This window comes from Serinus canaria, chromosome 25 (assembly GCF_022539315.1).
Source record: "Serinus canaria isolate serCan28SL12 chromosome 25, serCan2020, whole genome shotgun sequence".
NCBI lineage: Eukaryota > Metazoa > Chordata > Aves > Passeriformes > Fringillidae > Serinus > Serinus canaria.
Genome location: NC_066338.1, coordinates 10,662,581 through 10,686,368, shown reverse-complemented (window position 1 = coordinate 10,686,368; position 23,788 = coordinate 10,662,581). Strand labels below are relative to the sequence as shown.

The window sequence follows — 23,788 nt, the reverse complement described above, 5'->3', positions numbered from 1 at the left end:
CGCCTCGATTCTGATTGGCCGGTTCGAAAGTCGGCGAGGGTGGGTGGGTGGTGACGTAAGCGGAGCGGAATGCGGTGGGAGGGAGGCGGGGAGGGGGCGTGGTCTATAGTGGAAGTGGGCGTGGTTATGGGCGGGTAAAGGGGCGGGGACAGCGGGGCGGAGAGTTGGGGGTCCCGAGGGTTGGGGGGGGCTGGGCGGGCACACAGGGGGGAATTGTGGGGGTTCGGAAGGCGATAGGGGAGGGGGCCGGAGGAATATTGGGGTGGGGGGGCTTTAGAAGGGCTTTAGAGGTGGGGGGCTTTGCTGTATTGGGGCGGTGGGCTCAGGCGCCGGCAGGTTGGGTCCCTGAAGCCCCCGGTTACAGCCTCAGGGAGCTCCACAGCTCCGCCTGGGTTGGAGGTCTCGGGGGTCCGGTAATCCCTCCCCGCGGCCCCGTCCCCATCCCGGTGCCGTTCCCGTGGGAAGCCCCGCGGGCTCCCGTCGCGCCGGCTCCTGTGCCCGCCGCCACCCTGCTCCCTGCCAGCCCCGGGGCTGCTCCCGGGGGAACCCACGCGGGGCAGGTCCTGTGGGGCAGGACGGACAGGGCCGGGGGAGCATCTCACGCCCACCCCCGGGGTGCAGTGCCCTGTCCCGCCCTGCCTCCCCCGCTCTGGGTTGGTTTGAAGCGGGTAGGAGTGGCGTTCCAAAGGCCACAGAGGGGTTTGGGACAGCATGGGGACATTGGGGTCGGCCCCGAGACGGAATTACAGACAATTACAGACCCCACGCTCCCCGGTATCCCCCCAGTCCCTGGGCACCCCTCACAGTCTGGGCACCTCAGTGTCCGTCCCCCCCGCCCCTGAGCTCCCTCAGTGTCCCCCCCACTCCCTCAACACCCTCAGTGTCGTCCCCCTGTCCGTCCCCCCCCCCCCAGTCACTCCCAGTGTCCCCTCACAGCCTGGGCACCTCAGTGTCCCTCCCCTCCCGGAGCCCCCGGTGTCTCCCCGCTCCCTGGGCACATCCCCGGAGCTGGCACACGCCCAGGGCCGGGGTGCCCGTTGTCCCCCCACCCGTGAGCCCCCGGTAGCACCGGAGCCCTCTGAGCCCCCACCACGTCGGTCCCGGGGCCTTGCTGGGGGTCAGGGGGTGCTTTAGGGGGGCCGGGCCGAGGGCGGACCCCTCCGAGAGCAGGGTCTCTCCCAGCTCACCCCCACCCCTCCGCCGCCCCGCTCCTTTATTCCCGGCTTTGCCGCATTGCGGAACCGCCCCGCACGCAGGCGGTGCCGCAGCCCCCTCCCCACGGTCAGCGAGCCCGCAGCCCCCCGCACCCCACGGCTGCTCCCCCTGCCCCGTCCCGGGGCAGTGCCCCCTCCCCCCCTCCCGGGGCCGAGTCTCCCTTTTGCTGTGGCTCCGGGAGGGGGTGGGAAGGGTTGGGGGTGGCGGGAGGGGGCACCGGGACACCCAGGCTGCGGGAACACCGGCGACGTGTCCCCGCTTCCTCTCACAGGGAATGCCCTGCTGCCCCTAACACCGGGGCTGGAGGGGTTTTCCCTCTGCCCTCCGCGTGGGGCAGGGGCGCGGTCAGGGGTGGGTGCCACCCCTCCGAGTGTCCAGCCCCCCTGTGCCACCCTTGGCCAGCCGGGGGGCGGCGGGGCCCCTCCAGCACAGCACCCAGGAGAAGAGCGGCCCCCCCAGCCCGAGCTGCCCTGTCTCTCCATCTGAATGAACCTGTCACATCGATGGTGGCAGCGGATGGACAGACAGACAGACAGAGCTGGGTTCTGCGGGGAAAACAGGCTAAAAATAGCAGCAGCCTGTGTCTGGGTTGTCAGCCCCGAGCCACGACAGCTCCTGATGAGGCTGAGACCCTTCGATCCCTGGGGACGGCGTGTCCCAGCCGTGGGGTTCGAGGTCACCAATTTGGGATTCTCAGGAAGGGCCCAAAGTGGGGGAGGCTGGGAATCTCAGCCGTGCCATGGGCAGGAGTCCAGCAGCCGGGAAATCAGCCCACGCAGGCTGAGATGCCAGCTCTGGGAGCCCCCGTGTCGCCCAGCCCGAGTGGGGACAGCCATGGGGACTCTGTGCAGACAGGGGTGACCCTGGGGGGGTCCGGGGTCTGTCCAACCCAGTGGCACCAGGGGGTTGGACATGGCGGGGGAGGACAGCAACCGTCACCAGGAGCCACCACGTTGCTACCAACAGTCAACAGAGCAGAGCCGAATGGAAGCACAGGAGTGGGGGGGGCTGGGAGCTGTGCCACATCCCCCCCCCCGGCCAGCACTCAGCAGGGATGGATACTGGGGGGGCAGCAGGGATGGTGACATCCATGGCAGGGTGGGCACTGAGGGACCCCAGGGCCTGGGTACCCCCCCCTTGGCAAGGCAGAGTTGTGGGGGTCCCGAGGATGGTGCCCCAACCTCAGGGTCAGGCTCTGGGGGTCCCAAGGATGGTGCCCCAACCTCAGGGTCAGGCTCTGGGGGTCCCAAAGATGGTGCCCCATCCTCAGGGCCAGGCTCTGGGGGTCCCAAGGATGGTGCCCCACCCTCAGGATCAGACACTGGGGGGTCCCAAGGATGGTGGGGTTGTGCACTGGAGGTCCCATGGACAGTGCCCAACCTTCAGGGTTGTGCACTGGGGGTCTCAAGGACAGTGCCCCACCCTCAAGATCAGACATTGGAGGTCCCAAGGACAGTGGAGTGAGGCACTGGGGGTCCCAGGGATGGTGCCCCACCCTCAGGATCAGACATTGGGGGACCCAAGGACAGTGGATTGAGGCACTGGGGGTCCCAAAGACAGTGCCCCATCCTCAGGGTCAGGCACTGGGGGTCCCAAGGACAATGGATTGAGGCACTGGGGGTCCCAAGGACAGTGCCCCATCCTCAGGGTCAGGCACTGGGGGTCCCAAGGATGGTGCCCCACCCTCAGGATCAGACATTGGGGGTCCCAAGGACAGTGGGGGTCCCAGGGATGGTGTCCTCACCATGATAATAAGGCTCGGCAGTGGTGAGAACCCGCCCTTGTCTTCTGCCTGCAACCCCCCGCCCACAAGGCCCCAGGATGGATGTTGGGGAAGGGGGATGCGAGGGGGGGTCCCACCCTCTCTCCTAGCAACCGGTCTCCTAGCAACACCACCAGTTGCCTGGCAGCAGTCGGTGCAGGACGTGTGGCTGTCCATACCCAAGGAGATGGGAGGGGGCTGGGGGGCACCAGGGGGGCTGCAGCACCCGGTGCCCCTCGCCCTACACCCCATATCACCCACGGGGGCTGAGCCACCCCTGCCCTATGAGGCACCTCCTGCCCTCAGCTCGGGGCCATGGGGTGGGTGGGGCCTCTCCTGAGCTTGGAGAGTGGTCCCTGAGGCAGGGGGCTGCTGTGAGCCCCCCCAAATCCCTGGTTTGGGGACACAATGTGGACACCCTGACAGGCTCCACACTGGTGTTGAGCACTTGGAACTGTAAGAGAACAAAGGCAGGAGGCATTTCCCATGCAGGGATGGACCTACAGAGGGGTCAGGGCTGGGGGCTGAGCTGCTTTGGGGTCAGGGTGCCCCAAAACAGCCATTTGCCATGGGGACCAGCCTGGTGGGAGCCAAATCTCCTGGTTTTGTCTGCTCAGCAAAGCCAGGACCACCTGGTCCTTTGTTCTGGTGGGCGATGCCCAAATCCCATCCCCTCTTTGTTTGCAGCTCTGCAGCCCCAGCAGCACCCCAAAACCAGGGTGCCCCAGGGGCATGGGGCTGGCAGTGGGGACACGGGGATGGCAGTGGGGACATAAGCTGGGCAGCAGGGACATGGGAACTTTGGTTCTGCCCAGAAATCTGCATAATGTGGGAAACACCAGGGAAAAAACCCAGGGATTTCTCAGCAGGGGGGGCATCCTGGCAGCTCCATCTGCAGCAGCTGGGGCCATGAATGTGGTGTGGGGTTACTCCTCTGCAGGGACCGAGCCCCCCAGCACCTCCTGGCTTGGAGAACTGACCCCCAGCCTCTGTTGGCTTTGCAAGAACAAACCGGGGAGGGGGAACGCCCCCCCAGGAGTGGGAAACCCCAATGCTGTGGGGCTGGTGGCTCGTGGGGGCTGCAGCAGATGGAGGGGTGGCCAGGGGACCCGTGTCCCAGTGTCCCAGCTGTGTCCCAACCACCAGCTGCCGCACAGCAGCTGCTGCTCTGCCCAAGCCCCCAGCCCAAAACTGCCCTGGGGGCTTTTGTCCCCTGTGTCCTCCCGCTGTCCCTCACCCCCTCCCGGCCCTGCTCGTCCCCAGCTGCCCGAGGGGATGGCTCTTTGTCCCCCGGCTGGGCCCCGCAGCGCTGGTTCCCACTGCCCGAGCAGACAAAGAGGCGCTGGAATGGCTGGGCATGGCAGGGAAAGGGCCGGCACAGGCACGGGGCCATGGCAGGGACACGGCTGAGAACCAGGGCACTGTGGCACGGCCAGGGATGGGGACAGTGTTCCTGGGGATGGGCACAGGTATGAGATCAGTGTACCTGAGGATGGGGACCAGGGCGTGGCTGGCTGGGACTGGGGGCCAGAGCGTGACTAGGGATGGGAACAAGGGGACGTCTGGGGACAGGGACCAGGGTGTGGCCGGGGATAACCGGGAGCTCGGGCAGTGGCCGGACAAGGGGGAGGGCTGCATCACCGGGGATGGGGACCAGGGCGTGGTCTTACCCCTTGTACCGGGAGCCCCGAGACCAAGAGACCCATTCCGGGCAGTGGGAAAACGGGAAGAACGGGGGAAAGGAGCTGTGGGGGGATGGGGACCGTGGGATGGGGACCCGAGCGTGACCGCTGGCTCAGCCGAGACCGGGGACCGGGGCGTGGCAGGGACGGTGCCAAGGACACAGCCGGGGCCCCTCCGGCGGCGGGCGAGAGCCAGCGGCGGGGCCGGGCCGTGGCCGCCGCAGCCCCCGGGCCCCCCCTCCCGCACCGCCCGGCCTTTGTCTGCGGCTGCGGGGGGGCATTACCTCATTCCGGGCGACCAATGGCCGCCGCTGCCGCCGGCCCCGCCGCCCCCCCGGCCCCGCCGCCCGCCCCGCCCCGCCGCCGCTATAAAGCCCCGTACCGAGCCCCGCGCTCCGCCGCGCCTCTTACATCGACCGCCTCAGCGTCGGGCTGTGAGACCGCCCCGGACCGACCGCCGCCATGGTGAGGGGGTGCGGGGGAGGGGGGTCGGGACCTTGTCTCTATTCCCTGTTCCCTTGTCCCCCATTCCCGCCGGCCCCATCCCTCCCACCCCCGGACCCGTGGATTTCCCCGGTGCCAATCCCCGCCCTCCCATCGTAGTCTCCGGTTTTCATCCCCCGGCCCCCGTCTCGCCGTTGTGTCTGGTTCCCAAACCCCCCCCCGATCTCCATTTCCGAGGGATTGTCGTCCGCCCCTCTCGGGATGAACCCTCGGCGCAGGGACTCCTCCAGCACCGGGCGTGGCTCCCGTTACACCGAGTAAAATGTGTCGCCCGGGACCCAGCCCCGAGTGTACCTCCGGTTAAATGGGCCTGGAAGGCTCTTCCTGCCTCCCCCGGGACCGGCCCCCGAGCCCGCAGCGGGCGTGGCTCCCGTTAAACCGGGCAGGATGGGACCTCCAGGACTTAGGACTAAGCTTCCATAGGGCGTGGCTCCCGTTAAACCAGGCAGGATGAGACCCCCGGGACGCAGCACTGAGCTTCCATAGGGCGTGGCTCCCGTTAAACCGGCCAGGATGGATCCCTGGCGCTGATCCACGGTACCGCACGGGGCGTGGTTCCCATTAAACCGGGCAAGATGAGACCCCCGGGACCGAGCCCCGAGTCTGCACCGGGCGTGGCTCCCGTTAAACCGGGCAGGGTGGGACCCTGAGACGCAGTACTGAGCTATCGTTAAACCCGACAGGATGGCTCCCGGGACCGAACCCCAAGCCCAGACCAGACGTGGCTCCCGTTAAACCGGGCAGAATGGGTCCCCGGAGCTAAGCCCGTACTGGGCGTGGCACCGGCTGAAAGGGGCAGGATCGGGACCCCATCTTTCGGTACCCAGCCACCGTCCGTCCCTGGGCGTGGCTCCCGTTAAACCGGGTACGACAGACCACCAGCTCCGGTGCTGAGCCCTCAGCCTGCGCTGGGCGTGGCCCCGGTATAAAGAGAGAGAAAGGGTCCCCGGTACGGGGTGGGCAGGGCGGAATGCCCCCCCCCTCTCCCCGGTGCTGAGCACCCCATCCCGCACCAGAAATCGAAGCACGGCAGAATGGGACCCCCCCCAGTCCCGCACTGGGCGTGGTCTTGCTTCGAGTGGGGCTCGGGAAGGCAGGAGGATCCCTCGGTGCTGAGCCACCCTGGGGCTTTGCTGGGTCCCATCAGGGCAGGGCGGGGCAGGATGGCAACCCCGGGGCTCCCTGTCTCACCATGGGCGCAGCCCCAGTCCCTCAGGGCAGGATGAGCCACAAGTGCTGAGCTCCCCATCCCCCACAGGCAGGGTGCCAGCAGTGATGGGCACACCACAGGATGGGACCCCTGTGCTGGGTGCACCCCCAGACCCAGAAAAATGGGTGTGTCCGGGCAGGATCCGGCCCCATCCAGCCTTGAGGAGAGACCCTTCCCAGGCCGGTGGGTGCCGGGGTGGGACAGAGAGGGGACAAAAGGGGTGACCCGGTGCCGTGTGCCCCCGCAGCGCGAGTGCATCTCCATCCACGTGGGCCAAGCGGGCGTGCAGATCGGCAATGCCTGCTGGGAGCTGTACTGCCTGGAGCACGGCATCCAGCCCGACGGGCAGATGCCCAGCGACAAGACCATCGGCGGGGGGGACGACTCCTTCAACACCTTCTTCAGCGAGACGGGCGCCGGCAAGCACGTGCCCCGGGCCGTGTTCGTGGACCTGGAGCCCACGGTGATCGGTGAGGGCGCGGGGGGCGGCCGGCGGGGCGGGGCGGGCGCTGGCGGCGGGCGCTGGGTGCTAACGGGGCCCGGGGCTGTCTCCGCAGACGAGGTGCGCACGGGCACGTACCGGCAGCTCTTCCACCCCGAGCAGCTGATCACGGGCAAGGAGGATGCGGCCAACAACTACGCCCGCGGGCACTACACCATCGGCAAGGAGATCATCGACCTGGTCCTTGACCGCATCCGCAAGCTGGTAGGGGCACTGGGGGGTGCAGGTGGCGGGCGAAGACAAAGCCTCCATTCTGTCTCGCTCTCCCTTCCAGACTCGCTGGGTTGGGTTTAGATTTAATTTATTAATTAATGTTAATCCTGTTGTGCAGCGGCTGCCATTGGCCGGCAGCGGGACGCGGCGCAGCTGGAGCTGGAGCAGCTCCACAGCGCCGCAGCCCCCGGGCGCAGCCGGTGCTGAGTTCGGCAATTCCCTCTTTGTTCCCACTTGGCTCCTGACGTGGCCGAGTCCAGCTGCGTGTGCTGGGGACGAGCAGCCCCAAACCGGTCCATTCCAGAGTCATGTGGCCGTGAGAGTTCATGGTCAAACTTGTCCCCACTCTGCTGCTGAGCCAGTGGCAATTCTGCACTTTGAGGTTCCCCTGGGCACCGTCTCACCCCAGAGGCCAAGAAGCTTTCCTGGGTGACTCACCGTGAGTCAGTGGGTACACAGATGGAGTCAGTGCCACCCTGTCCCCCATCCTGCTGACTCTGGCTCTGCTCCTGGAAAGCCCCCAAATGTCCTTGTGAGGCCACGGAGAGGAAGGAGTAACTTCTGCTGCCTGGAGTAAACATGTCTCCCCACCTCTTCCCTCCTGGCAGGCTGACCAGTGCACAGGGCTGCAGGGCTTCCTGGTGTTCCACAGCTTTGGCGGTGGCACCGGCTCTGGCTTCACCTCCCTGCTCATGGAGCGGCTCTCTGTCGACTACGGCAAGAAGTCCAAGCTGGAGTTCTCCATCTACCCGGCCCCACAGGTGTCCACAGCTGTGGTGGAGCCCTACAACTCCATCCTGACCACCCACACCACCCTGGAGCACTCCGACTGTGCCTTCATGGTGGACAACGAGGCCATCTATGACATCTGCCGCCGCAACCTGGACATCGAGCGCCCAACCTACACCAACCTCAACAGGTTGATAGGCCAGATTGTGTCCTCCATCACGGCCTCTCTGCGCTTTGACGGAGCCCTGAACGTCGACCTGACAGAATTCCAGACCAACCTGGTGCCCTACCCCCGCATCCACTTCCCTCTGGCCACCTATGCCCCGGTCATCTCTGCTGAGAAGGCTTATCACGAGCAGCTCTCGGTGGCCGAGATCACCAACGCCTGCTTCGAGCCGGCCAACCAGATGGTCAAGTGTGACCCTCGACACGGCAAGTACATGGCGTGCTGCCTGCTGTACCGCGGGGACGTGGTGCCCAAGGATGTCAACGCCGCCATCGCCACCATCAAGACCAAGCGCACCATCCAGTTTGTGGACTGGTGCCCCACTGGTTTCAAGGTGGGCATCAACTACCAGCCACCCACGGTGGTGCCCGGGGGCGACCTGGCCAAGGTGCAGAGGGCCGTGTGCATGCTGAGCAACACCACGGCCATCGCCGAGGCCTGGGCCCGCCTGGACCACAAGTTTGACCTGATGTACGCCAAGAGGGCGTTCGTGCACTGGTACGTGGGGGAGGGCATGGAGGAGGGTGAGTTCTCGGAGGCCCGTGAGGATATGGCTGCCCTGGAGAAGGATTATGAGGAGGTGGGGGTGGATTCTGTGGAAGGGGAGGGAGAGGAGGAAGGGGAGGAATACTAAACTCACAAGGGTGCTGCTGGAACAGGGAACATTTACTAGTTGAAGACCCCGCGGGGTCTGTAGCAGTGTGTGCGCCGCGCTCTGTCCTGTCAATGGTCTGTGCTTCAATGGAAAAAAGTCTGTGATGGACTCACCCATCCTCTCCTGTGGGTCTGAATAAAAAGCATTCCCTGTCTTACCCTGCCTCTGGTGTCCTCACTCCCTGTGGTCATGTCCCTCCCTGGCTTTGACACTGTCCCCACCAGCACATGACACGCTCTGCAGTCCCTGTCTGCACCCAGGGTCTCCACCCTGTCCCTGAGCGTGTGCTGGGGGTTGTTGTGAGCTCAGCACCCCGCAGACCCCCCAGACTGGTCCTCCCAAACCCATGCTCCTTCCTCATCCTGGTGGGCTCAGTGTTGTGCCCCCACCCCAAGAGCTGGGGAAGTGGAGGGGGTTGGGTTTTCTTTGTACCAGGAGTGAACTGAGCCCCACGTGAGCACATTGGGGGCTTAACTCTCAGGGTGGGCTGGAGATGCCTGAAGCCCCCCCTGTTTGGCAGAGGGCTGGTATCTCAGCTACCTCCTCTTCCTGGGCAGGGGAGGGGCTGTACTGCCCTGGGGGTGGGGAGGGGAAGCTCTGCCCACCACGGGTGGGAGTGTCGGGGATGAGGGTTCCCTTCATCCAGCTCCGTGTCTGTGGGTACATGAGGCTCCTCCAACACCAACCACAATGTGTCCTCAATTCCCTCTGGCTCTTTCAAGCATGAGGAATTGGCCCTGTTCGTCCCAGCCACCGGGGGGGGGGAGGGGGAAATGTCATTTCAGCCCCCTGGAATGGGGAGAGCTGCTTTACCCTCCCTTTCCTCTCCTTTCACCCTGTCCGTCACGGCTCCACACAGGGATAAATAATGAAGGGGAAGCTGAATGCAGAGTGAAACTTGAGAGGGTGGTGCAGCTGGGGGGGACCCCTGGGACCCTCATTTGTGTGGTGCACCCCTCCCTCTTCTGCACTATGAGCTCAGGCTAAGCCTTGATGAGCTGCACCAGGGCCAAGCTCCCAGGAATTTGTGTTGCCAAACCAACTCCTTGATTTTAAAGAACAGCCTTGGGAAGTAATTTTTTCTGAAGGACAACGCAAGCGCGACAACATGTTTGTTATCCAGCTTTCAAAGGAAGATACAAATTGTAGCCAGAATAGAAAATTAGGATAACTAAAAAGCCAACACTTGCAGTGTTAAAACCAGCAGGTCCTGAGTGAGACACCCCCCCCCTCCTGAAGAGAACTCTCAGGGATGGTGAACTCACGAGTTTGGGATTCTTGGAGGGTGAACACAGCTTGGGCTGATTCCCCAGAATTTGGGGCTCAATCCTTGGCCTGTTGAGAAGACACAAAGGCACTGATGTCAATACTGAACTCAAGAATTTTTTACAGGTATTTACACCTGCACATGATCTTCAGGTATGTGTGTGTGCAGGGGTGAATATTCTATAGCAAATGTCTGAGGAATGTTGCTCTCAGATTCTTAAGTGCTTCAGATTCATAAATAAAATAGGCCTGTGTGTTACTATTGTATCTATAGTAAATTTTATATGAATATGTTGGTAAATTATTTAAATTAGGCTCTGGATTAAGTGCTCTTAAGCCTTTAGGTTTAAACTGTTGGTCAAGCCCAGGGCTCAGTTTGACAATGGGGCGGGGGGTCCACTCTGCCCCTTCTGACTCAGTGGGAAGATCTCAATTATTATTCCATTTTAACATTCTTTTTCTATCCTCAGCCTCCCTTTAGTTCATTTTTGGCCAAATCTAGTTTCACACTGATCGATTTTAAATTTTAGCCCCATTTTCCTCTGCCGGCTTTCAGTACTGAGTCACAGAGGGAAGTCACCAGTGAATTCCGTCGCACTTTCACTTTAACATTAAACCTGCTTTTGCTCGTTTTTTTCAGCGACCCAAAACACATCCTAACCCCATTCCAGAGGCGACGTGATGCGCGGGGAATTCGGAGGGGTGTGTAACGACCCCCCCCTCCCTCCACAAACAGAACGGGCAGCAGCTCTCCCAGCACCAGCAGCCCCCCAAGTTCCACCCGGGACCCCCAACCTGACAGCGGGATGGGAGCCCGGAGCGGGCAGCTTCAACCGGGGTGGGGGGCAGCCGGTTCCTCCCCGGTGGGAACGGCGGGGCCGGAGCGGCCATGCGGCCACGCGGCCAGGGAGGCAAATGGCGGGGAAGCCACGTCAGCGCTGCAATGCAGCTGCGGCGGATGCAGCCGCCGAGCCAGCCCTGGTTGGGCTCGGCTGCCCGGTGACCCCGGTGTGGGGTGGCTCCGGTGCGGCGGGAGGGGTTGCGGAGCCCCCTCACCCCCTCCCCCAGCAGCGAGTGCTGCCGAAGTGGCCGCTGGGTTTTCCGCAAAGCTCTTGGCAAAACAGGAAGGGGATTATTGGGTGCAAATAGCTCCGGGGATTAAGTGGGGGCTGGGGATGGCGCCCCCCCATCCCCCCCGGTGCTCTCCGTGGCATCAGGGCCGGGCACGGAGCTGCTCCACGTTGGGGGGCACAGTGGGACCCCAGCACGCCCCCTGGTTTATGGCACTCACGGTGGTCCCCCCGTGCTGCCGACATGGCTGAGACAGAGCCCACCCTGAAAAACGGGGTCCATCCCCCCCCCCCACCCCTCAGGGTGCGAACCCCGCTGGGGGACCCCGGATCCCCCCATGGCGGTGGGATCCAGGGGTACAGATGGGCTGGGAGAGGCCGGGGGGTGCAGATGGACTTGGGGGGTGTTGGGGGGGAGGGGGCTGTGCAGGCTGCAGATGGTCTGGGAGGGACCCCCGGGGTGCAAATAATCCGGGGCGGGGGGGACGGGGGGCGAGCGGTGCAGATGGGGCAGCGCGGGGGGGTCCGCTCGAAGAAGCCGATTAACAACCCGGGGACGGCGGGGGACGACACCGGGCGCGGCAGCACGTGCCGCCGCCCCCCCCCCCCCCCCATGTCGCAGTTTTCCTCCGCAGCGGAGCCGCACCGGGCGGGCGGGGCGGCGGAAGGGGGGGAGGACGGGCGGGAACGGCTGTGCCCCCCCATCCTACGCGACAAACGCGTTACCGGGGGGGCAGAGCACCACAGGAAGGTCAGACCCCCCCCGTACCCCGCATTCAGCGTACGGGGGGCCCTTCGCAAACCGGGGGGGAGGGGTGCACCCCTCGGCGGGAGGGTCCCTGTCTCCCCCCCGCCAAAAGCCCCGCAGAGCGGAAGGCGGAGGAGGCGGAGCGCACCACGTGCCTCAGCCAATCCGCGGTGAGATGGCCTTGATGGACGGGCGCTGCGGCCAAAAGAAGAGCGGGGCGGGGGCGCTCGACCCGCCCCCCAGGCCGCTATATAGGGGGGCGCCCGGGGGCGGCGGTAGCTGGTACTTGCGTCGATTCCTTGCTTGTCGGGACGAGTAACCGAGCCGCAGCCATGGTGAGGGGAGGGAGCTGGAGAAACCTGGGGGACGGGCCCGGGGCATGGCGGGGGAAAGGAGGAGCAGGGCTGGGTCTGGGGATGCGGGGGATGGGGGGGAATGGGTGCGGAGGGGAGGTGAGGAGGGGGAAGGACTGGTGGGGGGAGACTTTGGGGGGAGGGAAATAAAGTGGAGGGGTGAAAGGGTGGGGGGGCAACATGTCGGAAAGTTGGGACGGGAGGGGGGGGACGGATGGGGACGTGGGTGGGTAGAGGTGGGGATGGGGGTGTTTACCAGGGATAGAGAATGAGGCTCTTGATGGAGGGAGCACCCATTTGCGGGGGTGGAGGAACACAGCAATCCTGGGGTGGTCGCACGTGGTCTGCGGTAGCCCACCGGTGGGGGCGGGGCCAGCCCGACCGTTACCGTTCCCGCGCGCGGGAAGGCGCGTGGCGGGGGCACAGCCCCGCCCCTCGCCAGGGGTACAGCCCCGCCCCCTCCGCATACCCACCCTCCCCCCCCAAATCCAGCCCTGAAGCCTCCCAACCTCACCTCACCCTCCCCCGAAACACGAAATTCCCTGTTTTCTCCCCACCGAGCGGGTAAGGCTGATCCCGCTCCGTGGCTCATGGGGGTCACTCTCCGCTCCAGATCCCCCCCAAACCCCCGGCTCCCCCCGCCCCGGGTGGGAGGAACGCGGGGAGCAGGTGGCGCGGGGCAGGGAGCGGCCGGGAATGTGCGCGACCCCCCGGGGGTGACGCCATCGGCCCATCCCCGCCGTTTCGGGTCAGCTGGTGCAGTCCCTGCCCCGCTGCTGCGCTGAGCTTCCTCTTCCTCCTCCTCCTCCCGACCTCGCCCTGCCCAAGCTGCCCGGCTGGAAAATGTCCTCCCCAGGCGCCATTTGGGAGCAGATGGTGGCAGCTGCGGGGTGATGGGACCCCCAGAGGGTGCCCACTGGTGACTGCGGTCTGTTCACAAACACGGATGTCATGCCACAGCTCCCTACTCGGATCCTGGGTGGCCTTAGCAGAGCTCAGCCACTCGTTAGCGTGGCACTAGGGCACAACTGGGGGTTGGGGGCAGGGGGGGTTGAGCTTGAGCTCCGATGAGATCCCCCAAAGGGCAGGGTTGCAGCTCCCGGGAGGGGGGGCAGGATGGGACCCTCAGAGCTGAGCACACTCTGCACTGGAGGAGAGATGTTCCCTGGGATAAAGGAGTGTCCCTCTCCACAATGGAGACAGAGATGGAGGGAATTGGGAATAGTGGGGACCAGCAATAACCCTGGGGAACCCCGATTCCTGGCTCTGTGGTGTGTAGGGTGAAGGGCACCAGCTGGTGCAGGGTCTCAGCCCCTGGGGAGGGGGAGCAAGATGGCACAGCCAAAGCTGAGCACAACGGGTGTGTCCGGGCAGGATCCGGCCCCATCCAGCCTTGAGGAGAGACCCTTCCCAGGCCGGTGGGTGCCGGGATGGGACACAGAGGGGACAAAAGGGGTGACCGGTGCCGTGTGACCCCGCAGCGCGAGTGCATCTCCATCCACGTGGGCCAAGCGGGCGTGCAGATCGGCAATGCCTGCTGGGAGCTGTACTGCCTGGAGCACGGCATCCAGCCCGACGGGCAGATGCCCAGCGACAAGACCATCGGCGGGGGGGACGACTCCTTCAACACCTTCTTCAGCGAGACGGGCGCCGGCAAGCACGTGCCCCGGGCCGTGTTCGTGGACCTGGAGCCCACGGTGATCGGTGAGGGCGCGGGGGGCGGCCGGCGGGGCGGGGCGGGCGCTGGCGGCGGGCGCTGGGTGCTAACGGGGCCCGGGGTTGTCTCCGCAGACGAGGTGCGCACGGGCACGTACCGGCAGCTCTTCCACCCCGAGCAGCTGATCACGGGCAAGGAGGATGCGGCCAACAACTACGCCCGCGGGCACTACACCATCGGCAAGGAGATCATCGACCTGGTCCTTGACCGCATCCGCAAGCTGGTGAGCGGCCTGGGGGGGTCTCGTGGGGTGGGTTTGTCCCTGCGGGGGGTGTGGGGACAAAGGGAAGCTCCAGGTGTGCCTGGGCAGGTCCTTCTCAGTCCATCAGGGCTTTGGGGCAGAGAGAGGGTTTTTGCCAGGAGGGATCTCCTACCTTCCTGGTGGGACCTGCATGACCCCTGTTGTGCCTCCAGGATCTGGATGGATTTGTTGTGAGTCATGTGTCAGCCGGCAGGCAGCACATCCTGGCTCCCTATGGGGTCTGGGTCCTCTAAGTGATCAGGATCAGCCCCTTCCCCTTGACCTGAATCCTTTTACTCAGGGCTCTGCAGCCCCACCAGGACAGGATGTGCACCCTGAGCATGGTGTGTTCCATGGCTGTGATGGGGCTTGTGGGATTCTGTGTCTTTTCAATCCCTGGGAAAACCTCATTTCATCCCTTTTGTAAGGTCATGTGAGGTTTCCCTTGATCTGGATGCTGATCCTGCTTGACCAACTGCTTATGAGCAGCTGTGCAGACTATTTAACTCTTGCTGGGGCAGCTCTAGTGGGTTGCCCCTTCCCTCAAGGAGATTGCCGGGGTCATGGGAAGAAGCAGCTGAAGGGAGGGGGGCAGGAAGGGGTCCCTTCTCCTCATGGCAGGTCATGCTGGATCACAGGGTGCTGTGGCTGGAAGTGGAATAGACAGAGGTGCTCCAAACTTAAGAGATCCTTGCAGGAAATATGTGTCTTCATGGGCAAGTCAGCAACTCCAGTAACAGCTGAAGTTCAGAATTCCTGACAGTTTGGTCTTGTTTTCCCCTTCCCTCCTGGCAGGCTGACCAGTGCACAGGGCTGCAGGGCTTCCTGGTGTTCCACAGCTTTGGCGGTGGCACCGGCTCTGGCTTCACCTCCCTGCTCATGGAGCGGCTCTCTGTCGACTACGGCAAGAAGTCCAAGCTGGAGTTCTCCATCTACCCGGCCCCACAGTGTCCACAGCTGTGGTGGAGCCCTACAACTCCATCCTGACCACCCACACCACCCTGGAGCACTCCGACTGCGCCTTCATGGTGGACAACGAGGCCATCTATGACATCTGCCGCCGCAACCTGGACATCGAGCGCCCAACCTACACCAACCTGAACCGCCTCATCAGCCAGATTGTGTCCTCCATCACGGCCTCTCTGCGCTTTGACGGAGCCCTGAACGTCGACCTGACAGAATTCCAGACCAACCTGGTGCCCTACCCCCGCATCCACTTCCCTCTGGCCACCTATGCCCCGGTCATCTCTGCTGAGAAGGCTTATCATGAGCAGCTCTCGGTGGCTGAAATCACCAACGCCTGCTTCGAGCCGGCCAACCAGATGGTCAAGTGTGACCCTCGTCACGGCAAGTACATGGCGTGCTGCCTGCTGTACCGCGGGGACGTGGTGCCCAAGGATGTCAACGCCGCCATCGCCACCATCAAGACCAAGCGTAGCATCCAGTTTGTGGACTGGTGCCCCACTGGTTTCAAGGTGGGCATCAACTACCAGCCACCCACGGTGGTGCCCGGGGGCGACCTGGCCAAGGTGCAGAGGGCCGTGTGCATGCTGAGCAACACCACGGCCATCGCCGAGGCCTGGGCCCGCCTGGACCACAAGTTTGACCTGATGTACGCCAAGAGGGCGTTCGTGCACTGGTACGTGGGGGAGGGCATGGAGGAGGGTGAGTTCTCGGAGGCCCGTGAGGATATGGCTGCCCTGGAGAAGGATTATGAGGAGGTGGGGGTGGATTCTGTGGAAGGGGAGGGAGAGGAGGAAGGGGAGGAATACTAAACGCTGGGTTCCTTCTGTCACTGTCGCATGTCCATGAAATGTCTGCTTCAAACACTTGAGCTTCCTTGTGCACTGCGTGGGGTTTGGCCCCGTGGGCTCGGCCAGGGATATGCTGTCCTCTCGGATGTGATCATGCAGATTTTCCATGTGTCTGTACCGTGTCTGTGAATAAAAGGCTTTAAGAGAAGCTACACTGTGTCGGATACAAACCCTCTGTGTCAGTGCCCGCTCTCGCCCGGTCCGGCTGGCCCCATCCCATGGGAACAGACTGTCCCTATTGTCTGTGCCCAGTGAGGCAGCTGGCATGGTACCGCTGTTACCCGAGCTGCCCAGCAGAGCTGGGAGGGTGAAGCCCCCACATCGCTGCGTTCCACAGGGTGGGGCCTCGTGCTCCGTACTTCTGTGCTCGTGAGCTGTCTGTGATGCCCCCGATGCGGGCCATGCCCTGCCGGGTGGCCCCAGCCCTCAGGAGCCCAGCCCTGCCCCCCGCGGCTCCCCGTGATTAGCACACCCGGGATTAGCCGCGTCCCGGGATTAGCTCCATCCCTGCTCTTAATTCCGGGGGGCTGCGCTGGGGCCGCGGGCCCGTGGGAGCGGCGGGCGGGCTCAGCCTATCAGCGCGCGGCGCGCAGCGCTTCAGCCAATGAGCTTCGCCTCATTCAAGCCTCGGAGCCAATGGGCGGCAGGGGGCGGGGCCTGCCGGGCCCGTTCAACCCCGCGGGGGAGCGGATACTTTGTAGCGCGGAGCGGGGGCGGGGCCACGCGAGGGGCGGGGCCTCCCTCGGCGGCGCTGGGCTGGGCCCGGCGGGCTCGGAGCGGCGATTCCCGGCGGTACCGGAGCGGCTGGGCCGGCGTGGCGGTACCGGCCTTGGCGTCCTGCCCCTGCCCGCCGCAGCCCTGGCCGGCCCTGCCATGCTGGCCGCAGAATGGCCCCTGTGGAGCAGGACGCGCTGGCCGTGCGGGAGCAGCTCTTCCACGATAGGGTCCGCGAGTGCATCGTGAGTGCCCGGGGGCCGCGGTGAGGGGCGACGGGCGGGGAAGGGGCTCGGTGTGGCGGGGACAGGTGCGAGGGGGTCTGGGAGCTCGCAGTCCTCCGTGGGACCGTCGGGATCCCCGGTGGCAGCTCCACACCCTGTGCTTATCGGGGCCAGAGCCGCCGCGGCCACGTGTACCCAGCAGATAGCGGGGTGCCAGGGCTGGACCCTGCCGAGCCCCTGCGGCGACCCCTCTGCCGGCTCCAGCCGTCCCAGCTGCGCTCCCGTTGTGCTGGGACTGCTGTGGGGGTGTCAGAGCCGGGCCAGCCCCATGCCAGGCTCCCGGCTCTGCCCTTGTCCCCAGGCCAGCAGCTCGGGGTCAGCAGGATCCTACAGAGCCCCTAAACCTCGGACACAGCTGGGGTTGCTCCTCTGCTCCTGCTGCCACAGGCTCAGGGATAGGGATGACCTGGATGTCCTGGTCCTGGCATCTCCTGAGGGCCATGGGGGTGCTGCGGGCACGGCAGCCAAGTGGGCTGTGACCAGCAGTGCCAAGACTACCTTGTCACAGCCATATTCGTTGCCTACAGGGGGGAGCTGGTGGCCAGAGCCTGGCAGCTCTGCCTTGGAGCCCCCCAGACCTCCATCTCGGGGTGCTACATCTCAGCCAGGAGCCCCTGGCTTGGCACACAAAACTTACTTAGCCCAACTTCACTGAGTAGAGGAGGAATTGGGGGTCACCGCACCAGGCAGAGCATTGGTCTGTGGGTACCACCCATGGCAGGAGGGAACCTGTGGCCTGAGACCCTTCACTGGGTGGGAGCAGGAGCAGAAGGACCTGCTGGGTGCTGCCTTTCTGGCAGTGCAGAGCTGGGCCAGCTCTGGGGGCTCCCTGGCACCCCACTGGCACATCCTGGGCACCTTCAGGCAGGCTCAGAGCACCCCCAGCCAGGCCGAAGGGAGGTGCCACAGCTGCTCCCCACTGCACCTGTGCCAAGGTGGAGGATTCAGGCGACCTTTCCTCATCCTGACGCGTTCCCAGAGGGATGAAAGGTCGCCGTGTTCCCTGAACATCGCCTGCGCTGGCCTGACCTCGGCGTTCCAGCGGGGGCAGCAGGGACACCGCAGATGTCCTTGGCTCCTGACTCAAGGCTGTCCTCACGGCTCTGCCAGCAAGGCCAGGGCTGTGGGATCCAGCAGCTCAGGGATGTCCCACGGGGTCACAGATTTGCCAGCACAGGCTGATCCAGACCTTCTTGGGTGGGCTCTCAGCCCCCCCCCCTCCCCGGTCGGGGTGCTGTGCCAGCTTGTGGGCACCCATGTGTGAGTCCTGGGTACAGTCCCCATTGAACACATAGGTCTGAGCACACCAGTGAGGTGGAACCAGGGCCAGGAGTGAGTGGAAAAACAAATAGGGTGGAGCTGACAAGCCCCAGGGCTGGCAGCATCCCCTGGGGTAGGAGCTGGGGTAGGAGCGCTGCCCTCAGGGCATGCCCACACTGCCCACTCTCCTCTGCCCACAGATCTGTGCCCTGCTCTTCGCCAGCCTCTACATCCTCTGCCACTTCATCATAACCCACTTTAAGAAGCACACGGATTTCACAGCAGGTGAGAGAGTGGGAGCTGCCAGAGCCAGGCAGCCCTCGACAGCCACGTTCATCCTCCCGAGGGTTTTCCCTGTTCCTCCATTGCTTTTGGCCTCCCCCAGCACCCCCAGTCCCACCACAGCCTGATTACTGTGACACCAATTGCTGCCCTAGGTGGGAGCAAAGGCAGAATTCCTTGGGAGGATTTCTGCAGCATTTGGAGTGGGGAGAACTTGGGCAGGGGAAGGCAGCGATGCTCTGGGCAGCCCTACCTCCCCCAGTCCTTAGCTTTGGGATTTTGTCCCCGCAGTTCACGATGACGAGGATGCTGCTGTCAACAGGATTGCGTAAGTTCCTGCTTGTCCCCTTCCTCAGCCTCTTCCTCAGCCAGGACACCATGTCCTGGGTGCTGGTGGGGCTGAGGGGCAGAACTGGGCTGTGACACCCAGAGGAACCCTGATCCAGAGGTGATTCTTGTCCCTGTGGCAGGTTGTGGCTCTGCACCTTCACCCTGGCTGTGGCACTGGGTGCTGTCCTGCTCCTGCCCTTCTCCATCATCAGCAACGAGGTGCTGCTCTCCTTCCCCCAGAACTACTACATCCAGTGGCTGAACGGGTCCCTCATTCATGGTGGGTGACGCTGGGATGTCCCCAGACTCTGTGGGTCAGTCCTGCCCTGCCTGGGAGCTCACCCCATGCTGTTCCCCCTCTTCCAGGCCTCTGGAATTTGGTTTTCCTTTTCTCCAATATGTCCCTGGTCTTCCTCATGCCCTTTGCCTATTTCTTCACCGAGTCAGAGGGGTTTGCAGGATCCAAGAAGGTGGGTGATCCTGCACTTGTCCCCCCCTGTCCCCCTCTCTGTGTCTCCCTGCTAACCCAGCTCCTGCAGGGCATCATGGCCAGGGTGTATGAGACCTCGGTGGTGCTGCTGCTGCTGACTCTGCTGGTGCTGGGCATGGTCTGGGTGGCCTCTGCCATCGTGGGCAACGACGCTGCCAGCCGCCAGTCGCTCTACGGTGGGTGAGCTGGGCTCTCCCTGCTCCAGGATCAGACCCTGGCACTGAATGGAACAAGGGATCTCTGGTGCCACTGGCCTGATCCTGCTGTCTCTGCAGATCTCTGGGAATATTATCTGCCCTACCTCTACTCCTGCATCTCGCTTTTCGGTGTCCTGCTGCTGCTGTGTAAGTTGTGTCCCCACGAGGCCCTGCTCCATCCAAATGGGGTGTGGAGGGGCCATGGCTCACGGCTGAAGCCTCCAGGATCCTTCTGGGGGTGTGGGGACGGGTAGGATGGCGAGGCACCTCCTGTTCAGCCTCTCCTCCCACCACAGTGTGCACCCCCTTTGGCCTCTCCACAATGTTCACTGTCACTGGGAAGCTGCTGGTGAAACCCCGGGTAAGGAGTCCCCCCGCAATCCGTCTGCCCCAGATTTGGGGGTGACTGCCTCCAGGGCTGCCATTCACACAGCCCAGCAGCCACTCACAGGCTCCTCACCCACCCTTCCAGCTCCTGGAAGACCTGGATGAGCAGCTGAGCTGCACGAGGTTTGAGGAAGCCGCTGTGTCCCACAGGATCCGCTCTGGTGGGTGCAGCTGCTTGGCAAAGGGGAGCACGGGGTGGATTGGGGGACCCTCAACCCCACCATAGAGGAGCCTTCATCCCTCCTGAGCCCCTTGGGTCTCTCCCCAGCAGGCAAAGCTTCCTGCTGGCTGAATCTGGACATGGCAATGCTGCGGGAGCAATTCTTTGCCATCCGGAGCAAGAGGAGGAAGCTGGGTGAGGAGCCTGGCCCGGGGAAGGGGACACTGGGTGCCCTCCAGCCTGGCACTGGGAGCATTGGCCCCTGGCAATCCATGGAGGGACAGTGGCTGGGGGCTGGTACCCCCACCCTGGCACTTTGGGGCCCCCTCAATCTCCTGCCCTGGGGTGGGAGCTGTGCTCCCCTCTCATCTGGGCACCTCCTCCCCACAGAGCTGCGGCACCGAGCATCGCCCTGGCAGAGGAACCTGGGCTACCCCCTGGCCATGCTGGGCCTCCTGGCACTGACAGTGAGTGGCCCTGGGCTCCCAGGGGAGTTGGGGGTTGTCCCCACCCTCACCACTGCCCTCACTCCCTCCCTGCTCCTCCCAGGGCATCTCTGTGCTCATTGTCTGCTTCCACGTCCTGGAGCTGCTGCTGGACGATGCTGCCATGCCACGGGGCATCCAGGTATCCACCTGGGGCATGGGACAGCTCAGGGTCATGTCCCTGGCTGCTCTGGGGACCATTCCTCCCCAACCTGCTCCCTCCTCTTCCTGCAGGACGCGTCCCTGGGCCAGGTTTCCTTCTCCATCTTCGGTTCCTTTGGAGCTGCACTGCAGGTTGTCCTCATTTTGTATCCTTCAGGCGGGCACTTGTGTCCCCAGCAATGTCCCCTGTGTCTCCAACACTGTTCCCAGTGCCAGCCCATCGTGTTTTCCTCCTTAACACTCCTTGCAGCTACCTAATGCTCTCCTCTGTCGTGGGCTTCTACAGCTCCCCCCTGTTCACTCGGCTGCTGCCAGAGAGGCAGGACACCCCCCTCACCAAGGTGGGAGCAGCAGGACGGGGCTGGGGGGCTCCTGTGGGGGTGCAAGACCCTGTTCCCTACTCTGTGTGTCCCTGTGCAGTCCCCACACGGGAGGACAGTGTCCCACTGCCAGGCAGGACCCCCCTGTGGGTCCCTGGCATCTGGAAAGTTCCTTCCCCAGCCTGGGGGTTCCCTGCAGCAGCACCACCCCCCCCAAACCTCCCCCTTCTCCTCAGATCATCGGGAACTGTGTCTCCTTGCTGGTGCTCAGCTCAGCACTGCCCGTCTTCTCCAGGACACTGGGTGAGCTTCCCAGAGGGATCAGGGTGATGCCTGGATGGGGGTGGCCCCAGAATTGGGGTGCCCTGACCAATGCACCCCCACCCTGTGCAGGGATCACCCGTTTTGACCTCTTGGGGGATTTTGGCCGCTTCAACTGGTTGGGGAACTTCTACATCGTCTTCCTCTACAACATGGGCTTTGCTGGGCTCACCACGCTGTGCCTGGTCAAAAGGGTCTCCTGGGCAGTCCAGGCCGAGCTCATCCATGCCTTTGGTGAGGACAGGGACACGGGGACACGAGGGTGGCTGCTGGGGTGTCCCACGTCCCCCACCCTAACTCTCACTCTCTCCCTGTGTCCAGGTCTGCACAAGCTGCCGCTGCCCGTGACGCGCTGCCGGACCCACAGCAAGCCCTGCTAGGGCTGGGGGACAGGGACATGTCCCCTCCCCCTCACTGTGGTGGCTACCAGGGTGGCTGCCAGCCACAGAGCTGGCCCTGATAGCGCCTGGTGCCTCAGGGACATCAGAGCCCCTCAGGGAAAGCTGAGACACCTTTGGGGGTCGCCCCCCCTGCTCTGTCTCAGGTGTTGTGCTACTGAGCCTTGGCCTTGAGCCACATCCCCGAGGGGTGTGGGGTCCCCCCGAGGCTGTGCTGGCTGCAGCCCCCCCACCCCCCATTTACATACCTCGTGCAACAATGGCTGGACCCCCCCGTCCCGACCTCCCCTGGCTGCTCCCTGGGGTCTGGTTGAGTTTTAAATGCTGCCCCACCTGTCCTGACACTATGAAAGGGGGCCCAGAGTCACTCCACACTCCACCCCTGTGTCACTCTGAGGCTGCAGGGGGACACTGGTTGTCCCCTGCCCACCCCGAGGTCTTTGGGGTCCCTAATGGGGAGGCCTGGGGTGCAGGGGACAAGCCCCCCCCTCTCCAGCTGCTTGATGTGATGATTATGTCGGGTCTCTGTTACAACAAAACTTGTTTGGAGAAATAAACAGTGACTGGTTTTTATATAAAAATACTTGAATCTGGGGGTTTTATTCCTCCCAAGGGCAGGGCCGAGTAGGAAAGGGGCAGGGGTGGGGTGTCCCTGCCTTGGGGGGGTCACAGTCCTGCCCCTCCTTATGGGCCCTATGGGGCCATAATTAACCCTCTTCCTGGTTGGGGTTAACGAGCTTCTTCCAGGCAGGGCAGTTCCCTGCCCGCTGCCCGGGCTGGGCTGAGGGACCCCGGGGGTGTTGAGGGACTCCGGGAGGTTTCGGGGGCTCCGGGAGGTTTCGGGGTACGGGCTGAGCTCCCCCACGTGAGGGGCAAAGCAGAGGCTTCACCTCCTGGCACGGAGGGTCGTGCAGCCAGAGCGGAAACTGCCCCGGGAACCGGCCCCCCACCCATCCTGCCCCGGCTGGGGCCGAGCCAGGCCGCCCCCCGCCCCTCCATGGCGGGGGTGGGGGGCCCAGGCCCCCCCTCGCCGCCCCCCCCGGCTGGGGCCGAGCAGGAAGCGCAGGAAACCTGGTTTATATTGCAGGAAATGAGGCCATCGGTGCCCGCGATTTCCCCGCGACCTGCTCCCCTCCCAGTCACCCCGGGCTGGCACCGGGGCTGCGGGGAAGCTGGGGGGGGCCGAGACCCCCCTCCGACCCACTCCCAACCTTCCACTACCCCGCTGCTGCCCCCCGCCCTCGCCGGGGCCCGCAGTGCCCTTGGGTGCTTGGCCGGGAGCGCTGGGGGCACGGTCCCTGTGCCGGTCCCGGTGCCGGGGGTGCCCCGCTCCTGGAGGCGCCCATGGCGCTGTCGGAGCCCGGTGCCAGTCCCGGAGCAGCCCGGCCTCGTCCTCGGCGGTACCTGGACCCCTGGCGGAGTCCGGTCCCGCTCCGGGGGTGTCCCGCTCCCGGGGCACGGAGGGGCCGGCCGGGGCAGGGCAGCCCGGCGGGGGCGGCCCCGGGGGATGTGGCCGCCACTGCCGCCGCTCCCGGGGGCCGGCTCCGAGGCGGGGCCCGACGGGGCTGCCCAGCGCCGGAGCCGAGCGGCCACGGTGGGGGCAGCCCGGCCGGGGCGGCGCACGGTGCCGACCAGCACCCAAGGCAGCCGGTACCGGGGGCTGGGCCAGGAGCGGGGACCGGGACCGTGGGTCGGACCGAACAGAGGGGACCAGGGTAGTGCCAGGGAGCGGGTCCCAGGAGCGGGGCTGTGCCAAGGGGACGGAGCAGGTGCAGACACCGGCGGCACAGCCTTAGAATAACGAGGGTCCTCGGTGCAAGGGACCGCGGGAGGAGGAGAAGGACCGGGACGGGGAGAGAGGGGTCCCCGGTCCCAACAGGCGGTGACAGGAGAGGTCCCAGGACCAGAATCGCGGCATTCGGATGGGATAAGGGGGGGTTCCGGTACCGGGGCGCAGTGCAGGGACCGAGGAGAGGAGGAAGCACCAGAGCGCGGGGATTTAGACGGGAACGGGGAGCAAGAGTAGGACGCGGGGTCAGATGCCGGTGCCGGTCCCGGGGCAGCCTTAGGAACCGAGTGACCAGTGCCAGG

At 64.6% G+C, this 23,788-nt stretch overlaps 3 protein-coding genes across 5 annotated transcripts; all 3 read left to right on the top strand.

The window, feature by feature from the left end:
* The first annotated feature begins 5,010 nt into the window (after positions 1-5,010).
* Positions 5,011-8,855, top strand: TUBA1A (tubulin alpha 1a). Its single transcript, XM_050983812.1, has 4 exons — positions 5,011-5,124; positions 6,621-6,843; positions 6,931-7,079; positions 7,697-8,855. Exons 1-4 carry the CDS (start codon positions 5,122-5,124, stop codon positions 8,675-8,677), a joined length of 1,356 nt encoding a protein of 451 aa, XP_050839769.1. The 5' UTR covers positions 5,011-5,121; the 3' UTR covers positions 8,678-8,855.
* A 3,128-nt stretch (positions 8,856-11,983) lies between these two features.
* On the top strand, positions 11,984-16,055 carry TUBA1B (tubulin alpha 1b). The gene is given in 5 exon segments (XM_050983813.1): positions 11,984-12,117; positions 13,617-13,839; positions 13,927-14,075; positions 14,889-15,036; positions 15,039-16,055. Coding segments are annotated over 5 exon segments (1,353 nt in total). The 5' UTR covers positions 11,984-12,114; the 3' UTR covers positions 15,869-16,055.
* A 580-nt stretch (positions 16,056-16,635) lies between these two features.
* On the top strand, positions 16,636-22,278 carry LMBR1L (limb development membrane protein 1 like). 3 transcript variants are annotated; one of them, XM_018925070.3, is made up of 17 exons: positions 16,636-16,866; positions 18,366-18,450; positions 18,739-18,775; positions 18,918-19,057; positions 19,144-19,247; positions 19,317-19,443; positions 19,543-19,611; positions 19,761-19,825; positions 19,937-20,012; positions 20,123-20,206; positions 20,402-20,478; positions 20,561-20,638; positions 20,731-20,804; positions 20,909-20,999; positions 21,215-21,281; positions 21,372-21,533; positions 21,621-22,278. In XM_018925070.3, the coding sequence occupies exons 1-17, from the start codon at positions 16,795-16,797 to the stop codon at positions 21,677-21,679; spliced, it is 1,467 nt and encodes a 488-aa protein (XP_018780615.1). In that variant the 5' UTR covers positions 16,636-16,794; the 3' UTR covers positions 21,680-22,278. The 3 variants fall into 3 exon arrangements, with proteins under 3 accessions (XP_018780615.1, XP_018780614.1, XP_050839763.1); XM_018925069.3 differs by having other exon boundaries at positions 20,120-20,206; XM_050983806.1 differs by having other exon boundaries at positions 21,372-22,278.
* The last annotated feature ends 1,510 nt before the right edge of the window (positions 22,279-23,788 follow it).